This window comes from Cyprinus carpio, chromosome A22 (assembly GCF_018340385.1).
Source record: "Cyprinus carpio isolate SPL01 chromosome A22, ASM1834038v1, whole genome shotgun sequence".
NCBI classification, from domain to species: Eukaryota; Metazoa; Chordata; class Actinopteri; order Cypriniformes; family Cyprinidae; genus Cyprinus; species Cyprinus carpio.
The window spans coordinates 13344191-13361785 of NC_056593.1; the positions used below are offsets into that span (position 1 = coordinate 13344191).

At 36.4% G+C, this 17595-nt stretch overlaps 1 protein-coding gene across 1 annotated transcript; it reads left to right on the forward strand.

The window, feature by feature from the left end:
• The first annotated feature begins 1245 nt into the window (after window positions 1-1245).
• On the forward strand, window positions 1246-8035 carry LOC109074670 (stromal cell-derived factor 1-like). Its single transcript, XM_019090690.2, has 4 exons — window positions 1246-1493; window positions 3930-4047; window positions 6262-6345; window positions 7434-8035. The coding sequence occupies exons 1-4, from the start codon at window positions 1427-1429 to the stop codon at window positions 7456-7458; spliced, it is 294 nt and encodes a 97-aa protein (XP_018946235.1). The 5' UTR covers window positions 1246-1426; the 3' UTR covers window positions 7459-8035.
• Window positions 8036-17595: the final 9560 nt, after the last annotated feature.

A 17595-nucleotide genomic window follows, 5' to 3' on the forward strand; every position in this document is an offset into this window, starting at 1 on the left:
CAAATTGTTCATGCATTCCTGTTGATTAAACCCCTTTTCTCTCATTTCCTCTTGCCTAGAAGGCACAGTTGAAAAGTGGCACAACTTACCCCACTCCCCCAGACAAATTTTCTGCTTAATAGATGCAGTGAGATGTAAATAAACAAGAAATATAAAGTGATTTATTCACTGTCCTGCGTGACACATTCGTCTTTAGTTGTCCGTCAGCTCTCTGTGAGAACAAAGTGAAGGAAAACGTTTCTCTGTAACACGAAACCTGAGGATGTGAAATGTGCCCTCTGCCCTCTAAAGTGATACAAGTTGCCGAGTTGTCGCTTAGGTCAGTAGTGATGTTTAGTAATCTTTTTAACATCCTCCTGCTCACTTGCACTTTGAAAAGGCCAAGGGTTGAGATCAACAATGTGAACATTAACACAAGGTTTACAAATATCACCGGACGCCTCAAAGCCAGAAAAAAACAACAGCGTTGGAAAAGTCTAAACGCTTACATTTTAAAGCTGAAAATCTCAATGTTTGATCTCAGATCAAACCGGATCAGTAAAGTACTCTTATTTAAACAACAAAGAAAACACTTCTGTTGTTTAAAGGGGATGATTGTTTTTCCACCTGAGATATTGAGTGTTATAGGTGCCAAACGTCACTCCTCTGACTAAATATTATGAATTGTGAGGCATTTGAAGTGCCACTGAAACAAAACAGACACTCTGTTACTTCAAAACGAGTAGAATTAATGTTAAGTTTGTAAACTATTTTGTTTCTCATCACATGCATGTTGTTTGCACCTCGGCAGGCTGCTTGATAACTATCAACACCCTCTAAAGTTTACGGGCTGTTAAGGGGGTTTGGTGCTGCTGAGTCTCTCAGTGTGAGGCTCTGAATGCTCTGCCTATTAAAAGTGTAACACAGTGTCTTCACTGACTCTCTTTGAAAGGTACTTCAGCAGCCACTGTTTTATGGACACTTGCACTCAACATGCATCTGACTTGGTCTGTGCTGTTGTTTGTCTTCGCATCAGCAGCGCCAGTTAAGCGAAAGTCGAGATCTGGAAAAACATGACATGATACAAACAATAATAAATCGAACCATTGAGAAACAACAATACTGTGATAACAACAGGAGCTCCACTTTCTCCACTCCTCTGAGAAAAAGATGCAGAGGAAGACAGAAACAAGAGCGAGAGAGAGAGAGAGTCTGAGTCAGACTGTCACTGCTGAACCTTTGCCAGAACGTTTGAGGAACTTTGCTGAAGACGCAGGCTTTCGGAGGAGAGGGTCCTGCCCCACTCCCTCCTACTCCTCCTCCTCCTGAGAAAGAGGGGAGTGTTTACCTATGGTCCTCAGTCTTAACACTTCGCAGAGTGCTGAGACGGCACACTGAGCTCTGGAAGCTAGCTGTGACGGACAAAACCCACACACACACACTTGGCATGGATAGCAAAGTCCTAGTGCTGGTGGCACTGCTGACGGTCGTCATATGGAGCCCAGAAACTGACGGTAAGTGGGTTACAGCTAACATTTACAATGTTTCCGTTTTCAGATGATGCTTTGAAGAGTTGAGTTGCAATTTAATTAACTTAATAACATTTCCAAGACGGATATTGGTGTATCATTCAGGGTTATGACAGTTATCTGAATCTAAAACCATAAAAATATTTCCATTGCTTGAAATAAAATAAACTTTGAAACACTTAAACATCATTTTTCGGCTAGTTGCCAAAGCAATATTTCTCATTTTCATTTAGTTCAACTTCATGCACTTAAAATAATAAAAAGTAAAACTGAAATAAAGATAAATAAATAAATAGCAGACTATATAGATAATTTTTGAAATAATTAAATATATAAATAAAATAAAATAAAAAATAAAAATGACAAAAACAACAAAATGAACTTAACAAAATTAAACTTAATTTATGTTATTAATTAAATATATAATAATATATTAATTAATTTAATGTAACATAATGTTTAATAGCTATTATTTTGGATTTTTTTAATTTTTAATTACATTTATATTATAAATTAAAATAAAATACATTATAAATGTATTATTCAGCATAATATATATATAAATATTTTGGCACATAAATACACATAAATTACTAGACATAACAGACCAATATCCCTTCTAAAACAAGACAAAACAAAATGCAAAACATAAACAAACAAAAAAAAAAGAAAGAATAAAAACAATCATTGCTTTCTTATTGAAGCCTACTAAACTGAAAAAAAAAAATATTGGTGTAGGATTTACTTTGAAACTATTTTCACTCAGAAATTGCTTGTAAATTTCACAAATAATTACAAAAAAGGGCAAGTAACAAATTGAAATTTTGCTTAATTGATTTACTATTTGAGTTTTAAATTGCAGAACTGTTTATTATTAATCGAGTAAATATAATCAAATTAATTTTCCAGAATAGTGAATATTTTCAGCTAATGATCAATAAGAGGTTCCATTAAGATCACCTTGCAGCTCGTAAGCACCCTGCATAAATTTCCATATGTGTCTTAGATGTGCATGTCTTCACATGTTAGTGGGTCTGAGTTAAGCTTTCAGAGAGATGTTTGTCCAGCTGAACTTGGTGGCTCTGGCTTTGTCATTTCTGTTGTGAAAAAAACCTAACACTGTTCACTTATCCACAAGCTCTTTTAATTAGTGTCTAATTAGAGTATAGTAAGCAAAAAAGTTCCTGCGCTGTTCACTTGGGGTGGTGTTTAGTCAAGGCTTAATGGACCGGTGTTTAACATGACAAAGGGAACAGAGAGTGTCAGAATATCTATGGGAAATTCAGAGTTTGACTTCCCTCATAACCGCGTCCGTTTTGGCGGAGCGCAAAGGAAACCAGGGAGATGTGAAACCATTCAGAGAATGTTCTTCAACAGATTCAGTTAATGCACATATTCAGGACCAAACTTGAGAGGCACTTGAAGAGGGATCCGGCCGTATTTAATGTTGAGGACCCTCTTTATGAAAAACGTGGCGAGTGCAAAGGCAGACCGGGCTCCGTGTGAATGGATGAGAGTCACTAGAATGGCAGACTAATCTCTTTTTAATGATCAGGGCTTGTTAATGGACGCAGGTGATCGGACACTTTCAGATGCTTTTACAATAAAGGAAAGTTCAGTGATTTATGTTGCACTGTATGATTATATTGCATTATCATGAATTATGGATTGCTTTAGTTGAAAATAGGTTTCTCAAATTAGATTTTAGAAAAGTTCACAATACAAATGTTCTGACGATAGAATTGAAAGGTTCAGATCAAATAGAAAACAGCTCTGTTTAATAACTTTTTACAGTGAAAAACATTGCTTTACAAGATTATTCATCTGGTTATTACATGAACTTACAAAAACTGTAATAATCAGTGACAATATCAAAAAACTACTGGGTAACTTTCATTGTTTTACATCAATACACAACATTTTAACAGAAGATTTGCTCTGTTTTAACACATTTAAATATGTTTTTAACTATATTTCCATGAATGATTGAATATCTATATATTGAAGAATGTAAACTATTATTAAAATATTTTATTTAATGTTTTTGAAAGAAGTCTCTTATGCTCATCAAGGCTGCATTTATTTGATCAGACAGTAAAAACAGGAATATTGAGAAATATCATTGCAAATTAAAATAGCTGTTTTCTATTGTAAAATAAATGTAGTTTATTCCTGTGATGCAAAGCTGAATTTTCATTATCATTACTCCAGTCTTCAGTGTCACATGATCCTTCAGAAATCATAATAATATGCTGATTTGCTGGCCAAGAAACATTTCTTATTATTATCAATGTTCTTATTGCATCCTTACTGAATAAAAGTAGCACTTTAGCACTAACTATATAACAAATTACCTAAAAGCTTAAGATGCATTTTTCTCATTTTTCTTGTACTGACTCTTTGGTTCTGATCACATCCCAGCTAAACCCATCAGTCTGGTGGAGAGGTGTTGGTGCCGGTCCACTCTCAACACCGTCCCGCAGCGGAGCATCCGTGAGATTAAGTTCCTCCACACACCTAGCTGTCCTTTCCAAGTCATGTGAGTCAACTTTCCAGGTCCATCTATCTCACAAGCTAAACTGTGTTCTGTATGCTTTTCATGGCTACATTAAGTTACACCAGTCAACGTCATTTTGAAAAACAGAGCCAGAAATAGCTCATAAAGTTTCAGTGCCCCATTGTTCACAGAAAATCACAAAAAACAACCAAATTAAAAAATAAGAGAGAGCGATTTTGTCCTTGTTTTTTACAACACAATAATAGTAAAGGGTCAAAATGATTAGCTTTCTGTTGCAGGCAACCTTGTCGTTTTCATTTTCACCAGCATTTTGAATTACTTTAGTGGTCTGGAATGTATTAAACCGAACCTTTTGTACCCCGTCAATCAGCAAAAAACCAAAGCGCTACGAGGGGGATCAAGGATATAGAGGTTACAGAGGTTAGCTTGTAGCCGAGGGTCATTTGGGGAACAAACTTTGGCCGGAGGAAATCACCTTTAATCTGCCATCTTCCACACATCTTGTTTAGAAATCCTTTTGGATTCATTGGTCCAGATGAAAGACTGCCACCAACCCTCCCCCCTCCCCAGACCCACACATCACTCATTTTGTTGTTAGCATTAGCTAGCTGTGAGGTAATTACTACCTGCTGGCTCGGTCCCAGACCACCGACAAGCTCGCTCAAAAGATGGTTTAGACTAGCTAGATTAACCCAGAGCCCAAATCACAAACAAACAAACAAATATAGATAAAGTCAATGGATGATGTCCTGCCGGAGAACAAACAGGGATAGCATTACACTTTTATTTAGCTTACTGATGGGGAAGTTGATTGTAAGGATTGGTGTGTAGATTTGGGGTTAAGCAGATCTTTTATCTGCGCCGACAGGCTCCATTTGTCTAGACAGATTGAGAGATCCGTGTGTGTGTGTGTGCGAGGTGTAAGCAATACGAATAGCCATTTGAATGGCAACGTGAGCTGCTAAATCTCAAACACAACCTTTTGGCACAGAGGTGCGAAGTCTGGGTGTCATTTGCGTGGTTTTCTCTATGTGTGGGTGAATGAAGCATTCGAGGGGATTTTCCTGGCTGTGCCAAAGCTCATTTTTTAAGGTCAGATATCAATCAGAAAGAGTTCTGTTTCAGGGTATTTCAGCTCATTTTTTAAGGTCTAACCGAAAAAATCGCACATGAAAAGTTGCCTTCTTTGCGCATATATATATATAATCAATAGATCACTAATGGACACTTTTTACATTTCAGAGGTTTCCCTTATGAAATTAACCATGGTTTTTATCATAGTAAAAGTGTAGGAACCATGTTTTTTTGTTTTTGTGTGTGTATTGATTTACTACAATTCAGCTACAAATGGGTTAAACTATGGTTAATGTACCAAAACCATGGCAATTTTGTGGTTACCATGGTTTAACTATAGTAACCAGGTTTTTTTTTTTTTTTGTAGAAATACCATCTTTAATTTTAATTTCTGTACCAGAAGTCGTCATAGTTGGGCAAATTTGAATAGTGGTGAATGGAAACTACAACAAATATAACGTTAGTGTTCCCATTTGCCCCAATAGTAAGAGAAAAATGTCAGATATCAATCAGAAAGAGTTCTGTTTCAGGGTATTTCAGAAGAAATACAAAACAGAGTTTTGGTAATTATAGAAAAGGGTGGCAAATTTGCCATCACTCACACAACAGCATTAACCAATTTTATTTCATTTAATGCAGAGGTAATAAAACAAATTGTTATTTTAGTGTACATAGTATAGTTAGTATAGTGTTATGAGCGTACCTTACATTTTTTTATTAAAATATAAAAAAAAAGTGTTATGAGCGTACCTTACATTTTTTTTTTTTTTTATAAATTTAAACATTAGCTTGAATATAATTTTTGTATTACTGTATCAGTGTACTGATGTAGTATACATTTCATTTCAGAAGAAATAAAATAGTATGTTACTTTAGACACTTTACTTCAATAATATATTTTACTTTTTAACTATTTGCACATGTACAGTGCTGGAAATCACGGTCAGAATCTTCCAGACAGCACAAGATTGTCCTTACGAACCTCCTCTAATTCAGTCCTGATATCTGATGGAGTGCAGTGACTCCGGCCAGTACAGTAGAATAGAGGGGCTGAAAGGTAGTCCTTGAAGGACAGCTGATATGATCTGATAAAACACACTGTAGAACTCTCTTTTGCTCTCTTCCGAAACAAATCCCTTCTTTTCTCTCTCTCATTACCAGTGCCAAGCTGAAGAACAACAGAGAGGTCTGCATCAACCCCAAGACCAAATGGCTGCAGCAGTATCTAAAGAATGCCATTAGCAAGTAAGAAGAAACTCTTTCTGCACTAGAAAAGCAGGAGTTCTCTAAGGAATCATGGGGTGAAATACAGATTTTTTACTCAGAAATTGGTAGTAAATTTCACAAATGATTACAAACAGCAAGTAACATTAAATTAAACAAGAAGTTTAGAAAGCAGAATTTAAGTAAAATTACTATTTCTTGTGATTTACAAACTTGTAATTTATTTTATGCAAAGTACTTCTCGTCCAAATAAATGCAAGAATGCATTAAGTGTTTTAAAACAAATCTTAGCTGAAATTTACAAGTTGTTGTTCTTAACATTTAATTGGCATGTGTTGAATGTTATTGGCTAATTTAAGATTATAGAAATTACACGTTTACCTAAGTAGGTAATTAGGCTCTAGCACAGAGCCCTAAGCATTTAACCCCTGTTCTTTAATTACACTAATTGTAGATTAATGATGAGGTAACAGGCAGAGAAGAGAAATTTTACACCACTATAATCGACCTCCCATTGTGCCACTGAGCCAAACATAATAACACTATTGACGTGTCGACTATTGACGACAGTCAGCTGTTGTTATTGTAAACTAAAACAAAAACTATGAAAAAAAAAATTATGTCACTTAAAAAATAAAATTAAATATTAGACTTGTTTCCCTGGCAACAAAATAATTTTGTATATTAGAATTTTTTATTTGTTAATATACTTATTTAACTGGAATTTTTGAAAACAAAACGAAAAAAATTACAAAAGCAATAAGTTAGATTAAATAAGAAAGATGAATTTGTATTTAAATTATAAGGTAATTTTTGAAAGAAAAATGAAAATGTAACTACTTAATACTTAATTAACTGGTAAAATATGTAAAAGATAAATAGATATTTTGTGATTTATTGCTACTGATGTGACCAGTTTTACAATAAAAAATGATGTACTTGCAAAAGATTGTTAGATGTAGATGTGTTCACACAGAAATGTTTCAAGACTACAATTGCATATTTCACCCTCAAACCCCGCAATTTTTTTTTAAAAGTCATTAAAAAAAAATAAAAATAGCTTTAGTGATTGTTCATGTGTAACAATATGATTGTTCTTTCTTTTCCAGAATAAAGAAGAAGCGCTCAAATTAAACAGCTGAGGAGGTGAGGGGAGGACCATGGTGCACCTCTGACCTCCAAAGAGTCACCCGTCCTCTTCTCTCGCTCTCTTTGATCACTCCTCCTCTTTCTGGACTGCTTGCACAAACAGCACTTCACCTAAACCTGCCTCTCAAGCATCCAGACTCCTGCAGCTCACCAAAACTCAAGCCAACACCTTCATCCTGACGCGCTGCTGGCTGTGATTATTGACTGATGCACGTGTGCGTGAATGAAGCGACTGAATGTGACCGTGACCGTTTGAATGGGAAGGCAAGAGAGATATCTACAGGTTTTCCACAACTTAAAGGGCAGTAAAAATGAGAGTTTGTGTCATAGCTGTAAGGGATGTCTAACCTTTTGGATAGTTTGGGATTAATAGGGGACATTAGCAAGTGAAAATGAAGCAGAAATTTAAAACTGCCCTGTTTAAGCTTTCACGTTTTGTTATTTTGCTGCTCTTAGCTTAGTATAAGTGTTTAAAAGCTCACCAGCACACATGAATGATCCAGCATGCTAACACTAGCCCTGTTCCGAAACCTAGTGAGCCACCTACTGAACAAAAAAATGGGTGTGGGTGTAATTTTAATTTTCACTAAGTTGTTGGTAGTTGTTATTATAATTTATTAAGAAATGGATGTGAATTTTTTTTTTAGGTAGAAATGATGTAGTATTTGCTTGTAAAACCTACTCCAATATCCTTTTAAGAAAAAATTACAGTGCCAAAAACGGCTAAATAAACTGCCTTTTAAAATTTAAGGAAGCATCAATTATATTTTACAAATAAAGCAATCCCAGAATGCATTGCGGCAAGCTTCGTAAAAAAACTAAAAATAAATCCAAGATGGCGGATGTGAAATGCAAATCATAAATATACTTCAATTTCATTAAATGCTAAATAAAAAGTTAAACATTGACTATTTTCCCAGTATTGTATGTATTTTTATGCTTAAAATCGCAAATAATTATTTCGCAATAGACCTTAGTCAGATTAGATGCCATATAGAATTTAACACAAAGGTTGTGAGGGATAGACTTACAGTCTTTAAAATGTCAAACACTGTATAAAGGTCCAAGATCGTGTCATTATTGCAAACTCACAAATTTTAAAACTGATTTTGTCTACTAAACTTTTTTTTTTTTTTTTTCGGAAAGACATTTCGTGAGCTGAACATTTAGTATGTTGTTAAATAATACTACAATCCATTGAACGTATTGTACTTCTATCCCTCACAGCCTCAACTTCATTCCCGCCAAAATTTAAATACGCCGCAAACCTAAGGTCTGTTAGCTTAGCAACATGCTAACGTCAAACTGTTTGGAATCCATTTTTGGTGGAGCATTTCAAATCACTGAATTACAAAGTTCCATAAAGATTATGGTGCGGACTTAGAAGACAGCAGAAAGTAGTGCACTTAGCAGCGCACTATGTAGGCAGCTGATAGCAAGGTTTTTGGTATAGAAACATGTTTGACACAGGGCTACTACTACAGGAAGCAGAATCATAGTTTCCTATCTTCCACTTCCTCTCTGCTACCTGTGTGTAGCAAATGCCAGACACTGAAATTCAAGAAATATGCCGTTTAAAGCAGATATGCTGTATGTATAAAGCAGGTATTATTAATGCAATCACACCACAGTAGCTTTCAACTTCTGCTCATGTGTATCGAGCGACATTGCATGGCTCAGGCCTTAATTAACATAATTTGCATACAGATCATGTGAAATACTGGTTGTGATTTGGATCCAGCAAAAACAACCAACATGTAAATATTCTCCAGCACTAAATGGCTGTCAGTAAATGGGTTGAACAGGGACCAAAACTGAAAAATGCAAGCGATTTGTAGGCTAAATTAATATTACTTTATGTATTCCATATGTATCTTTTTTATTTTTGCCACAGATTTAAGGAATGTGACTGTGATTTTGGTTTTCATGACATTAACACGTTTATCTAACACGCATTGTTTCTGTTCTGATAATGTTTTGACTCAAATGCCAATTGCTGTAATGTTTTTGAGCCACTTTAAAAATATAAGAAGTTTGTAATGTAATGATTTATTTTTGTATTTTGTATTGATCAATATGAATAAAAACACATCAGTACAATATTTTCGAGACAGTATACCACAGTTGTACAATTATTCATTAAAATTATATTTTATAATGTGCTGATCACAGTGATGCAGTCTCATGCTGTGATGAGGGGGTTTTCAGTGGTAGGGACTGAGGGATTCATCAGAGTAGAAGTAAAGCTCAACACAGCAAAATATACAGAATATAGCCTTAATTAAAATCTTGCCCAGAGCATTCTGAACCTCAGACTAGCAGGAGGTTCACCTTCCAGCAGGACAATGACCCTAAGCACACAGCTAAGACAATACAAGAGTGGCTTATGGACAACTCAGTGAATGTCCTTGAGTGACCCAGCCAGGGCCTGGGATTGAACATTTCTGGAGAAATCTGAAAATGTCCCATTGAATGTGGTTGGGTGAAGAATGGAGGGTCTGGGATTGATGATTTTTTGAGAAGTTTGTTGATTTATATCCAAAAAGACTTGAGGCTGTAAAGGTGCTTCATTTAAGTAAGATATGAATACTCATGCAATGCACTTATTTAAAGGTGCTGTATGTAAGTTTTTGACTCTACTAAAGCATAAAAATACCATTATATGTTTGCAGATATTTAAGAAACATGCTAAGTTAACATACTTGTTTATCTGAAAAACAATGCTTTTAGTCAGTTATTCTCCTTTGAAAATGTGCGTTCCGGGCCGGAATGTCTGTCTCTGTTATGGTTTGTGAAACCTGCCCACTTTTTACCCAATTGTATTTCAGCACCCCGGGTTGCCAGTTGGCGGAAAACACAGCGTATTTCATTTCGTTCATCGTCAAGTGCGCTCGTTCCTGTTTGTGTCGGCAATCTGGCAACCTGCGTGTGTGTCAGGTCGGAGGAGGAAGGGCCTGGTGAAAAAACCCTCTCCAATATTTTGAATTTGGACTGCAATACCTAGTTCAACCACTCCTTGTCAATCCTACATAGAGCACCTTTAAGGTTTTTTTCTTTCTTTTTTTTATCATTTTGCAAAGTTGTCACAAATCTGTTTTTTGCTTTGTCATTGTGGTGTATGGAGTGTGAAAAAAAGTAATTTAAAGCAGTTTAATATAAGGAAGTAAGATAAAATGATTAAAAATAAGGGGTTATGAATACTTTCGCATCGCACTTTTGTATATTTTTGTTTCATTTTATAATTATTTTATATCTAAAAATACATGTACAACATATATGTATATATACATATATTATTTCTGTTGTAAACTCTGGAAACCATAAACAAACAGCCCTACAGGTACATATGCTTTTCATCAGGCCCTTCTAATAAGCACTTGACAGATGTATGTTTCTTTTGTTTTCTACTGTTACTATATGTGACTTCTTAAATCATAAAAATGTCCTATTAAAGGCCCCAGTGTTGTCCCATGTTGCCTTAGGGTCAGTAGAGCCAGACGTCTACACCCTGAAACAAGGACTTCTGGAAAAGAAATCATGTCAAATGCATTAATAGTTAAGATCATCGAGGAAGATTTTATTTATGGAGAAGTTACTGAGAACTGTAATTTGTACATTTATAAAACACCTTTTTTTTAAATAAATTCAAAAAATACATTCAGTCTCTGAGACACGTAATCTACAACCACACCTCCAACAAGGTGGTTCAGTTTAACTACACTGTTGGTTTGTGTCAGTCAGAGATTGTCGGTCGGTTCTTTAAATAATAGAGCAGTGAAATCAATACAGCTGGTATTAATTGTAAAAATCACTAGTCATTTCAGCTGCTTAAAGCAAACACTGTGAGATGTTTGACCTCGAGGGCTGGTGGGACCCCTGGACTCATTTTTAATACCTGAGTGTCTGATATCAGTAGTGAAAGATCGATATGAGTTAACCACACCAGGGACGGTCTACAAATACATGAACAGGTGTCACTTCTAATACCAAAAACATATGGACGCAAACTGCTTTCTCATATGATGCTTTCATACTAAGAAGAATAGGAACAGGTTATGTGGATGGGTTTAAAATGTGCTTTCAAAAGTAATTATGGATTGTATAATACACATACGTAAATCAGCGACACTAGAGTCATCATACGTTAGGCTACTGGAACTGCAGCATCCGGGTAGGTTTAGTTTTGGTATGTTAAAGAAACTGAATGTAGGTTTGTGTATTTTTGTGACTTTTGAGCCCCCTACAATTGAGAAGTGAGGTAATTAATGTCATAAATATATGTACACATGAATCTGAATTCTTTTAGCAGAATTTCATACGGAGCCCTGCACATAACATGCGGAAAAAATGTATTTATTGTGACCATGAATTAAGAATTCCTTCCCTCATTTTATAAATTAGCTGTCATACAGACAAAATATTTTTGAATTTCTTACCTCATTTTATAAATTCGTTCCCTCCTTTTAGTTCAGTCATCGGTATGAAGAATTCTTTTCCTAGTTTTACTAAATCGTGGCTGTGTAGCTACTACAAATGGTGAACAAATTGTGGCCATATATTCTTGACTGCATGTCATGTGCAGGGCTCCACAGGATGTAAATAGACCTACATACCAAAATCAGTTCAAATCAAGAGAGGAAATAAATCTAACACCGCGGGACAGCGGAGGCCTGTGTTATCCCGTCTCTGGAGAGCTGGAGGGATCCATTGAGACTTGGTCATGTTTTACTGTACAGATCTGAACAGCTTAATCTAGCACTAATGAGAACCACACAGGGCTCGCTCTTTGGGCAGACAGGTACCGCAGTGCGTCGGCCTCAAATCACACGGTAATTTGTCACGTCCTTCCGTGGTGTGGGAGAACACGCTCCGTGACAGAGTGACGCTGAGGGAAACGCATATTTCCTCAACCTCAAACACAAGTCCATTTCCTCCAACTGTGCATTCGTCAGCCAAATAAATGAAGACGTATCTGCAGTGTGCTATTTCATCTGATACGCCTATAGATCTTCATTTAGGAAGTTCTTGGAAGGTTCTCGGGGTTCTGCAAATTGTTATCAGAAGAGTGAATTAAGATCCTACGAAATGTTTGAAACCGCTCCAAACCACACAGAAACTGGAAAATCAGTGTCAAAGCACTTCGTCTATTTGCAAATATACTTAACAGACTGCAACAGAGTGACTGATTACACAGCAAAAATATTTCTTAATCAGTATTCTGTCTCCTTCTACTAAAAAATAAATACATGTAATTTTAAACAATGTATAAAACAAAATTGCATCACATATTAACACAATTTCAGAAAATATATCTTGAATATAGCCAGTTCTCTCGTTTTAAGCATTCATTTTGTTAGATGTATGCTTATAATGTAATATATATGTGTGTGCGTGTACTTTAATAACATTTAATTTTTTCTTTTTCAGTATTAATAATGAATAATAAATATTTATTATTATATATAAAGAATAAAAAGATATTTCACAAATAGATTCATTATTTATTAAATGCATGTTGTTTAAACATGCATTTTAATAAATATATGTGATATTTGTAGACAAAAATATTGATAGATTCTTGCACTAATGACATAAGGCTACCAAAACTTTTATTATATGCCATGGTTTAAGCAGACATATTGGCAATGAAGGAGTCTGAGCAGTCCTGTTTGAGAATATCTCTTACCTCGATTGTTGATGTGGAGTGTATGTTACATATGCCTTCCTAATGACAGTTTTCATTAATGTTTATATCACTTTAATTTACAGCAACTGAAATCTTATATTTTTAAAATAAAACCTCTGTCTAAATATTACAAGATCAGGATCAAACACAAATGAATAATAAGTTTAGCACATTTCTGCGCTAAAACCGTAGCTACCGTTTAGCTACCATTCTACACCTAAAAGAGGCCTATGATATGTTGGTCTCTGGTTATGGCTCAAATCCTCCATCAGTGTATTTCCATGGCATTTTTTGCCCATTTTTTCATCTGCCAGGTTGCTATGCCAGCAAATCAACATAAAAATCAACTAGCTTGGATATGAAAGAGCAATTACCGTTTTCTGGTTTGGGCCAAGCTGTCAAAAGTGATTAGAGGCTACATTAACATGGAGAGTCCTGAAAGACAAATGTCTCAGAGCAGGACAAAAAGTTCACAGCACTACTATCAAAGATCCCTCTCATCTGACAGCGACATCCATAATGGGCCGTCCATAACTGTAAACAGATCTGGAATTCACCAAGATCCATCATGACTCGGGGAAAACTGTTTCCTTAACCCTGGGATGGAGTGAAGGGTCACCCTGCTGCTGTGGGCCTATTGAAAACAGGCTGTTCAGAAGAACAAGATGGAGAAAGATGGAAAAGGGAGAGAAAGGTGAGACCTTTGATTCATACTGGGGCTGGGGCAAAAGCTTTATTGATGTGATTTTAATGGGATGATTTGTCAGCTATGTTATAGCTGCTCTGGTTTTTCACTGGTATGGAACATTTCTATGTTCGTTCATTACTCATAGTATAATTTCTTAGCTGGTCTGAGCATTTTTGTCTAGAATTTATTCATTGGCTAAGACATGTCCATTAACATTTATTTAAGATTAATAGGTTCGAGTTTTGGCTTCATGACTCCTTTAAGATTGCAGCACTTGTGTGCATTGATTTTTATAATACACTCTTAAAAGTAAAGGCTCCAAAACGTTTTTTTATTGCAGTGATGCCATAGAGAAACCATTTATGGTTCCCTAAAGAACCTTTCAGTGAACAGGTCTTGTAAGAACCATTTTGTTGTTTGGATTATGCCTCGTGCCTACTGACGAATCACATTTGTGTTAATGTGTCTTACCACTTTTTATACAGCAGTTCAATAAACAAGAAGTTCAAACTTACATTTTAGACACAACATCACCAGATACAGACACCATTTTTGGTCCGCTGGCGAAAATACTTCCAAACAAAGTAAACAATCACATCTTCAAGTCAGCAGTGATGATTCATTTTTGTAAGAATCAGTGTATAAAACTATTTTATATCACATTTGTCGCCACCTACTGGTGAAAACTGCTAAAAATCCCCATCATTTACAACCTGAATGGATTTGCAAACACAGACAAGTGTAGTTATACAAACAGTAGAAAGTGCTCGACGGAGGACTGGACCTAACTGTTGTATACTGTAGAATAAATTTGGTGACCTGCCGGTGCTGAAAATATTTAATTTAAATTACACAACCATCATATTTATGTTAGTCTAGGCTGTCATTTCACTGCCTTCTACAACTTTCTTGAGAACATCAGGTTTCTGATATATTGTGTTAGCTGTGGTTTGTCAAAGCAATGGGTTCATATATGCGTCTGTTTTGTTGGCTGACCTTTGCATGGCCAAACAGTCTTTGAATTATCCAGCGAAAATCCAAGTTCAGAATTAAACCAATTTCTTGGCAGAACACTTTGGTTCTTGAAACAAAAATGCAAAAACCTTACTCTTGTACAGTTAGCAATTTTTAACCCTGACCAGCGATGAAAGTCTTTCAAAACATTAATGTATAAGTTCATAGAAAATATATAGTTTGTTTTTAAATTTGGCAAGAAAGTACAAACACAAAGGACCGAATTTCACGTCAGCGTGAACGAAGTGGTTGTCAAGTCACACTGAAGTCAGCCAAAAGTCCAGTTTTCCCAGAAAACCATTTATTCAAAAATGAATGTGTATATTTTCACAAACTCAGCAACACAGTAAAGCCGATCATAAATGGTTTCACACATAGACCTAACCTTTTCAAATGCACCTTATATCATATTTACCCACATTTCTGCTTGCCAGATCTTTCTGTGTGACATCCCTTCATTGTTGAACTGTAAGATTACATGGAACAGCTATAAAACCATGTTTAATAACACAATAAATGATTTCATACATTCTTAAGTGAATATTAAGTATTATTCTCAGTTCTAGCCCCAATGTAATATACTTGGCCTTGTTGCTCCTTGCAAAATAGGAACAACCTGCTCTTCATTATGGCTTCCTATCTGCAATTAAAGGATGTTATTTTTGGAGGTCGAATAAGCAAAGCTTACATTGAGAACAGATGAGATATACGGCCGACTGGGTCACTCAGCCCAGGCCATGTCAGAGACATCAGGAGCCTCTTTTGGTCCTGCAGGAGCAATAACCACAGTAGCAAATGAACCGATCCAGGTTCCTCTAGTGCTGTCTAGGGAGCACATCAGTCTATTACACGCAGATACCTTTTTTAAGCATTGATAGAAGGTTCAGAGAAGACAGACAGTAGGTCAGTGAGACCGCTCTGACATTCAGAAAGACCACACAGGTGAAAGGTCATGGGACCCCGGTCTGGGTGGCATGATGGAATGCTCTCCAAACAGCGCCCCTGGGGTACCATGAGGACATTGTGAAGCAGCAGTGGGAACAGTTTCATGGATCATTTTGGGTAGCGTGAAAACGTGAGTCCATCCTGTTGAAACATCCATCTTAATATTGTAGATGTGTTTTAGAAACATGGAAGCTGGTTTCAAGCTGGTCTAAACAGAGCACTGAATATTTTTGTAGGCCAATCCAGAAGTTAGGGTCACCCTGCTTCCCTAAACAAAAAGCCAAAAAGGTACTGGTTATTAGGCGGTCAACCAGCCACCATATTGCAAATCTCACAATATTCTACCAGCTCGGACCAACTAATGAGATAATGACCAGCTTAGACTAGCTAATGAGTTTATGACAAACTTGGAATAGGTAATAAACTTACGATGCTTGGACCATCTAATGACCAACTTGGACTAGCTAATAAGCAAACTGGACTAGTTAATGAGTTACAGTAATGATCAACTAATGAACTAGCTAATGAACTAATGACCAGACTGAAGTAGCTAATGACCTAATTAGCTAATGACCAGTTTGGACCAGCTTACGACCAACTTAATTCGACTTGCTTACTAATGATCAGCTTGACCTAGCTAACGAGTTGATGACCATCTTGGACTAGCTAATAAGCAAACTGGACTAGTTAATGAGTTACAGTAATGATCAACTAATGAACTAGCTAATGAACTAATGACCAGACTGAAGTAGCTAATATGCTGACAACCAGCTTGAATTAGCTAATGACCAGCTTGGACCAGCTTATGACCAACTTGAACTAGCTAATGAACTAATGACCAGCTTGGACTACCTAATGACCAGTTTGAACTAGCTAATGAACTAATGACCAGACTGAAGTAGCTAATATGCTGACAACCATCTTGAATTAGCTAATGACCAGCTTGGACCAGTTAATGATCAGCTTGAACTAGTCTAAGCTAATGGCCAGCTTAGACAGCTAGAGAGCTAATAACCAGCCTGGACTAATGAGTTAATGGCCAGTTTAAATTAGCTAATGAACAGCTATGACTAGCTAATGGGCAAATGACCAATCTGGCACAGCTAATGACCGACTTGAATCAACCAGTGAGTTAATGTCCAACATGGACTAGCTAATAGGTTAATGACCATTTTACTAATCTGTTGTTCACCAGCATGAGCTAATGATTAACTTGGACTAGCTTTTGGAAAAGCTAATGAGCTATTGACAAGCTTGAACTCGCGAATGAGCTAATGGTCAGCTTGGACTAGTAAGTAAGTGTTGTGATGGCCAAGTATGGTAAACCATTCTCTGAATTTGTGCTCTGCATTTAACCCATCCAAGTGCACACACACAGCAGTGAATGTCCTCATGATCAAGCCAGGCCAGCTGTTAACCATTTACCATGTTTCAAAACACAGCGGGATTTTTATCAGGGTAAAAGTGGTGTACAAATAGTTGTGGCTAATGTCAGTGGGTTCTTTGGGACTGATGCTGTGTGACTGCATTGGTCTCCATGTTCACAGAACTGCTTGGCATGGTTTCATCACCATCCTGGGACCATAAACCAAGATGGTTGAGGCAGAAAGACAGAGAGGTCTGACCTCTGGCCATTTATCTTTAACTTTGACAAGTCACATCAGAGTCAACAGCCCACCGGTTACCAGTGGCACTCCCATAACAAAGAAACAAACCTCTCTTCGACCATACACAGTCATAACCACCTACACTAAATCATGTTTTTATAATCAGTAGATGACAAGACTGC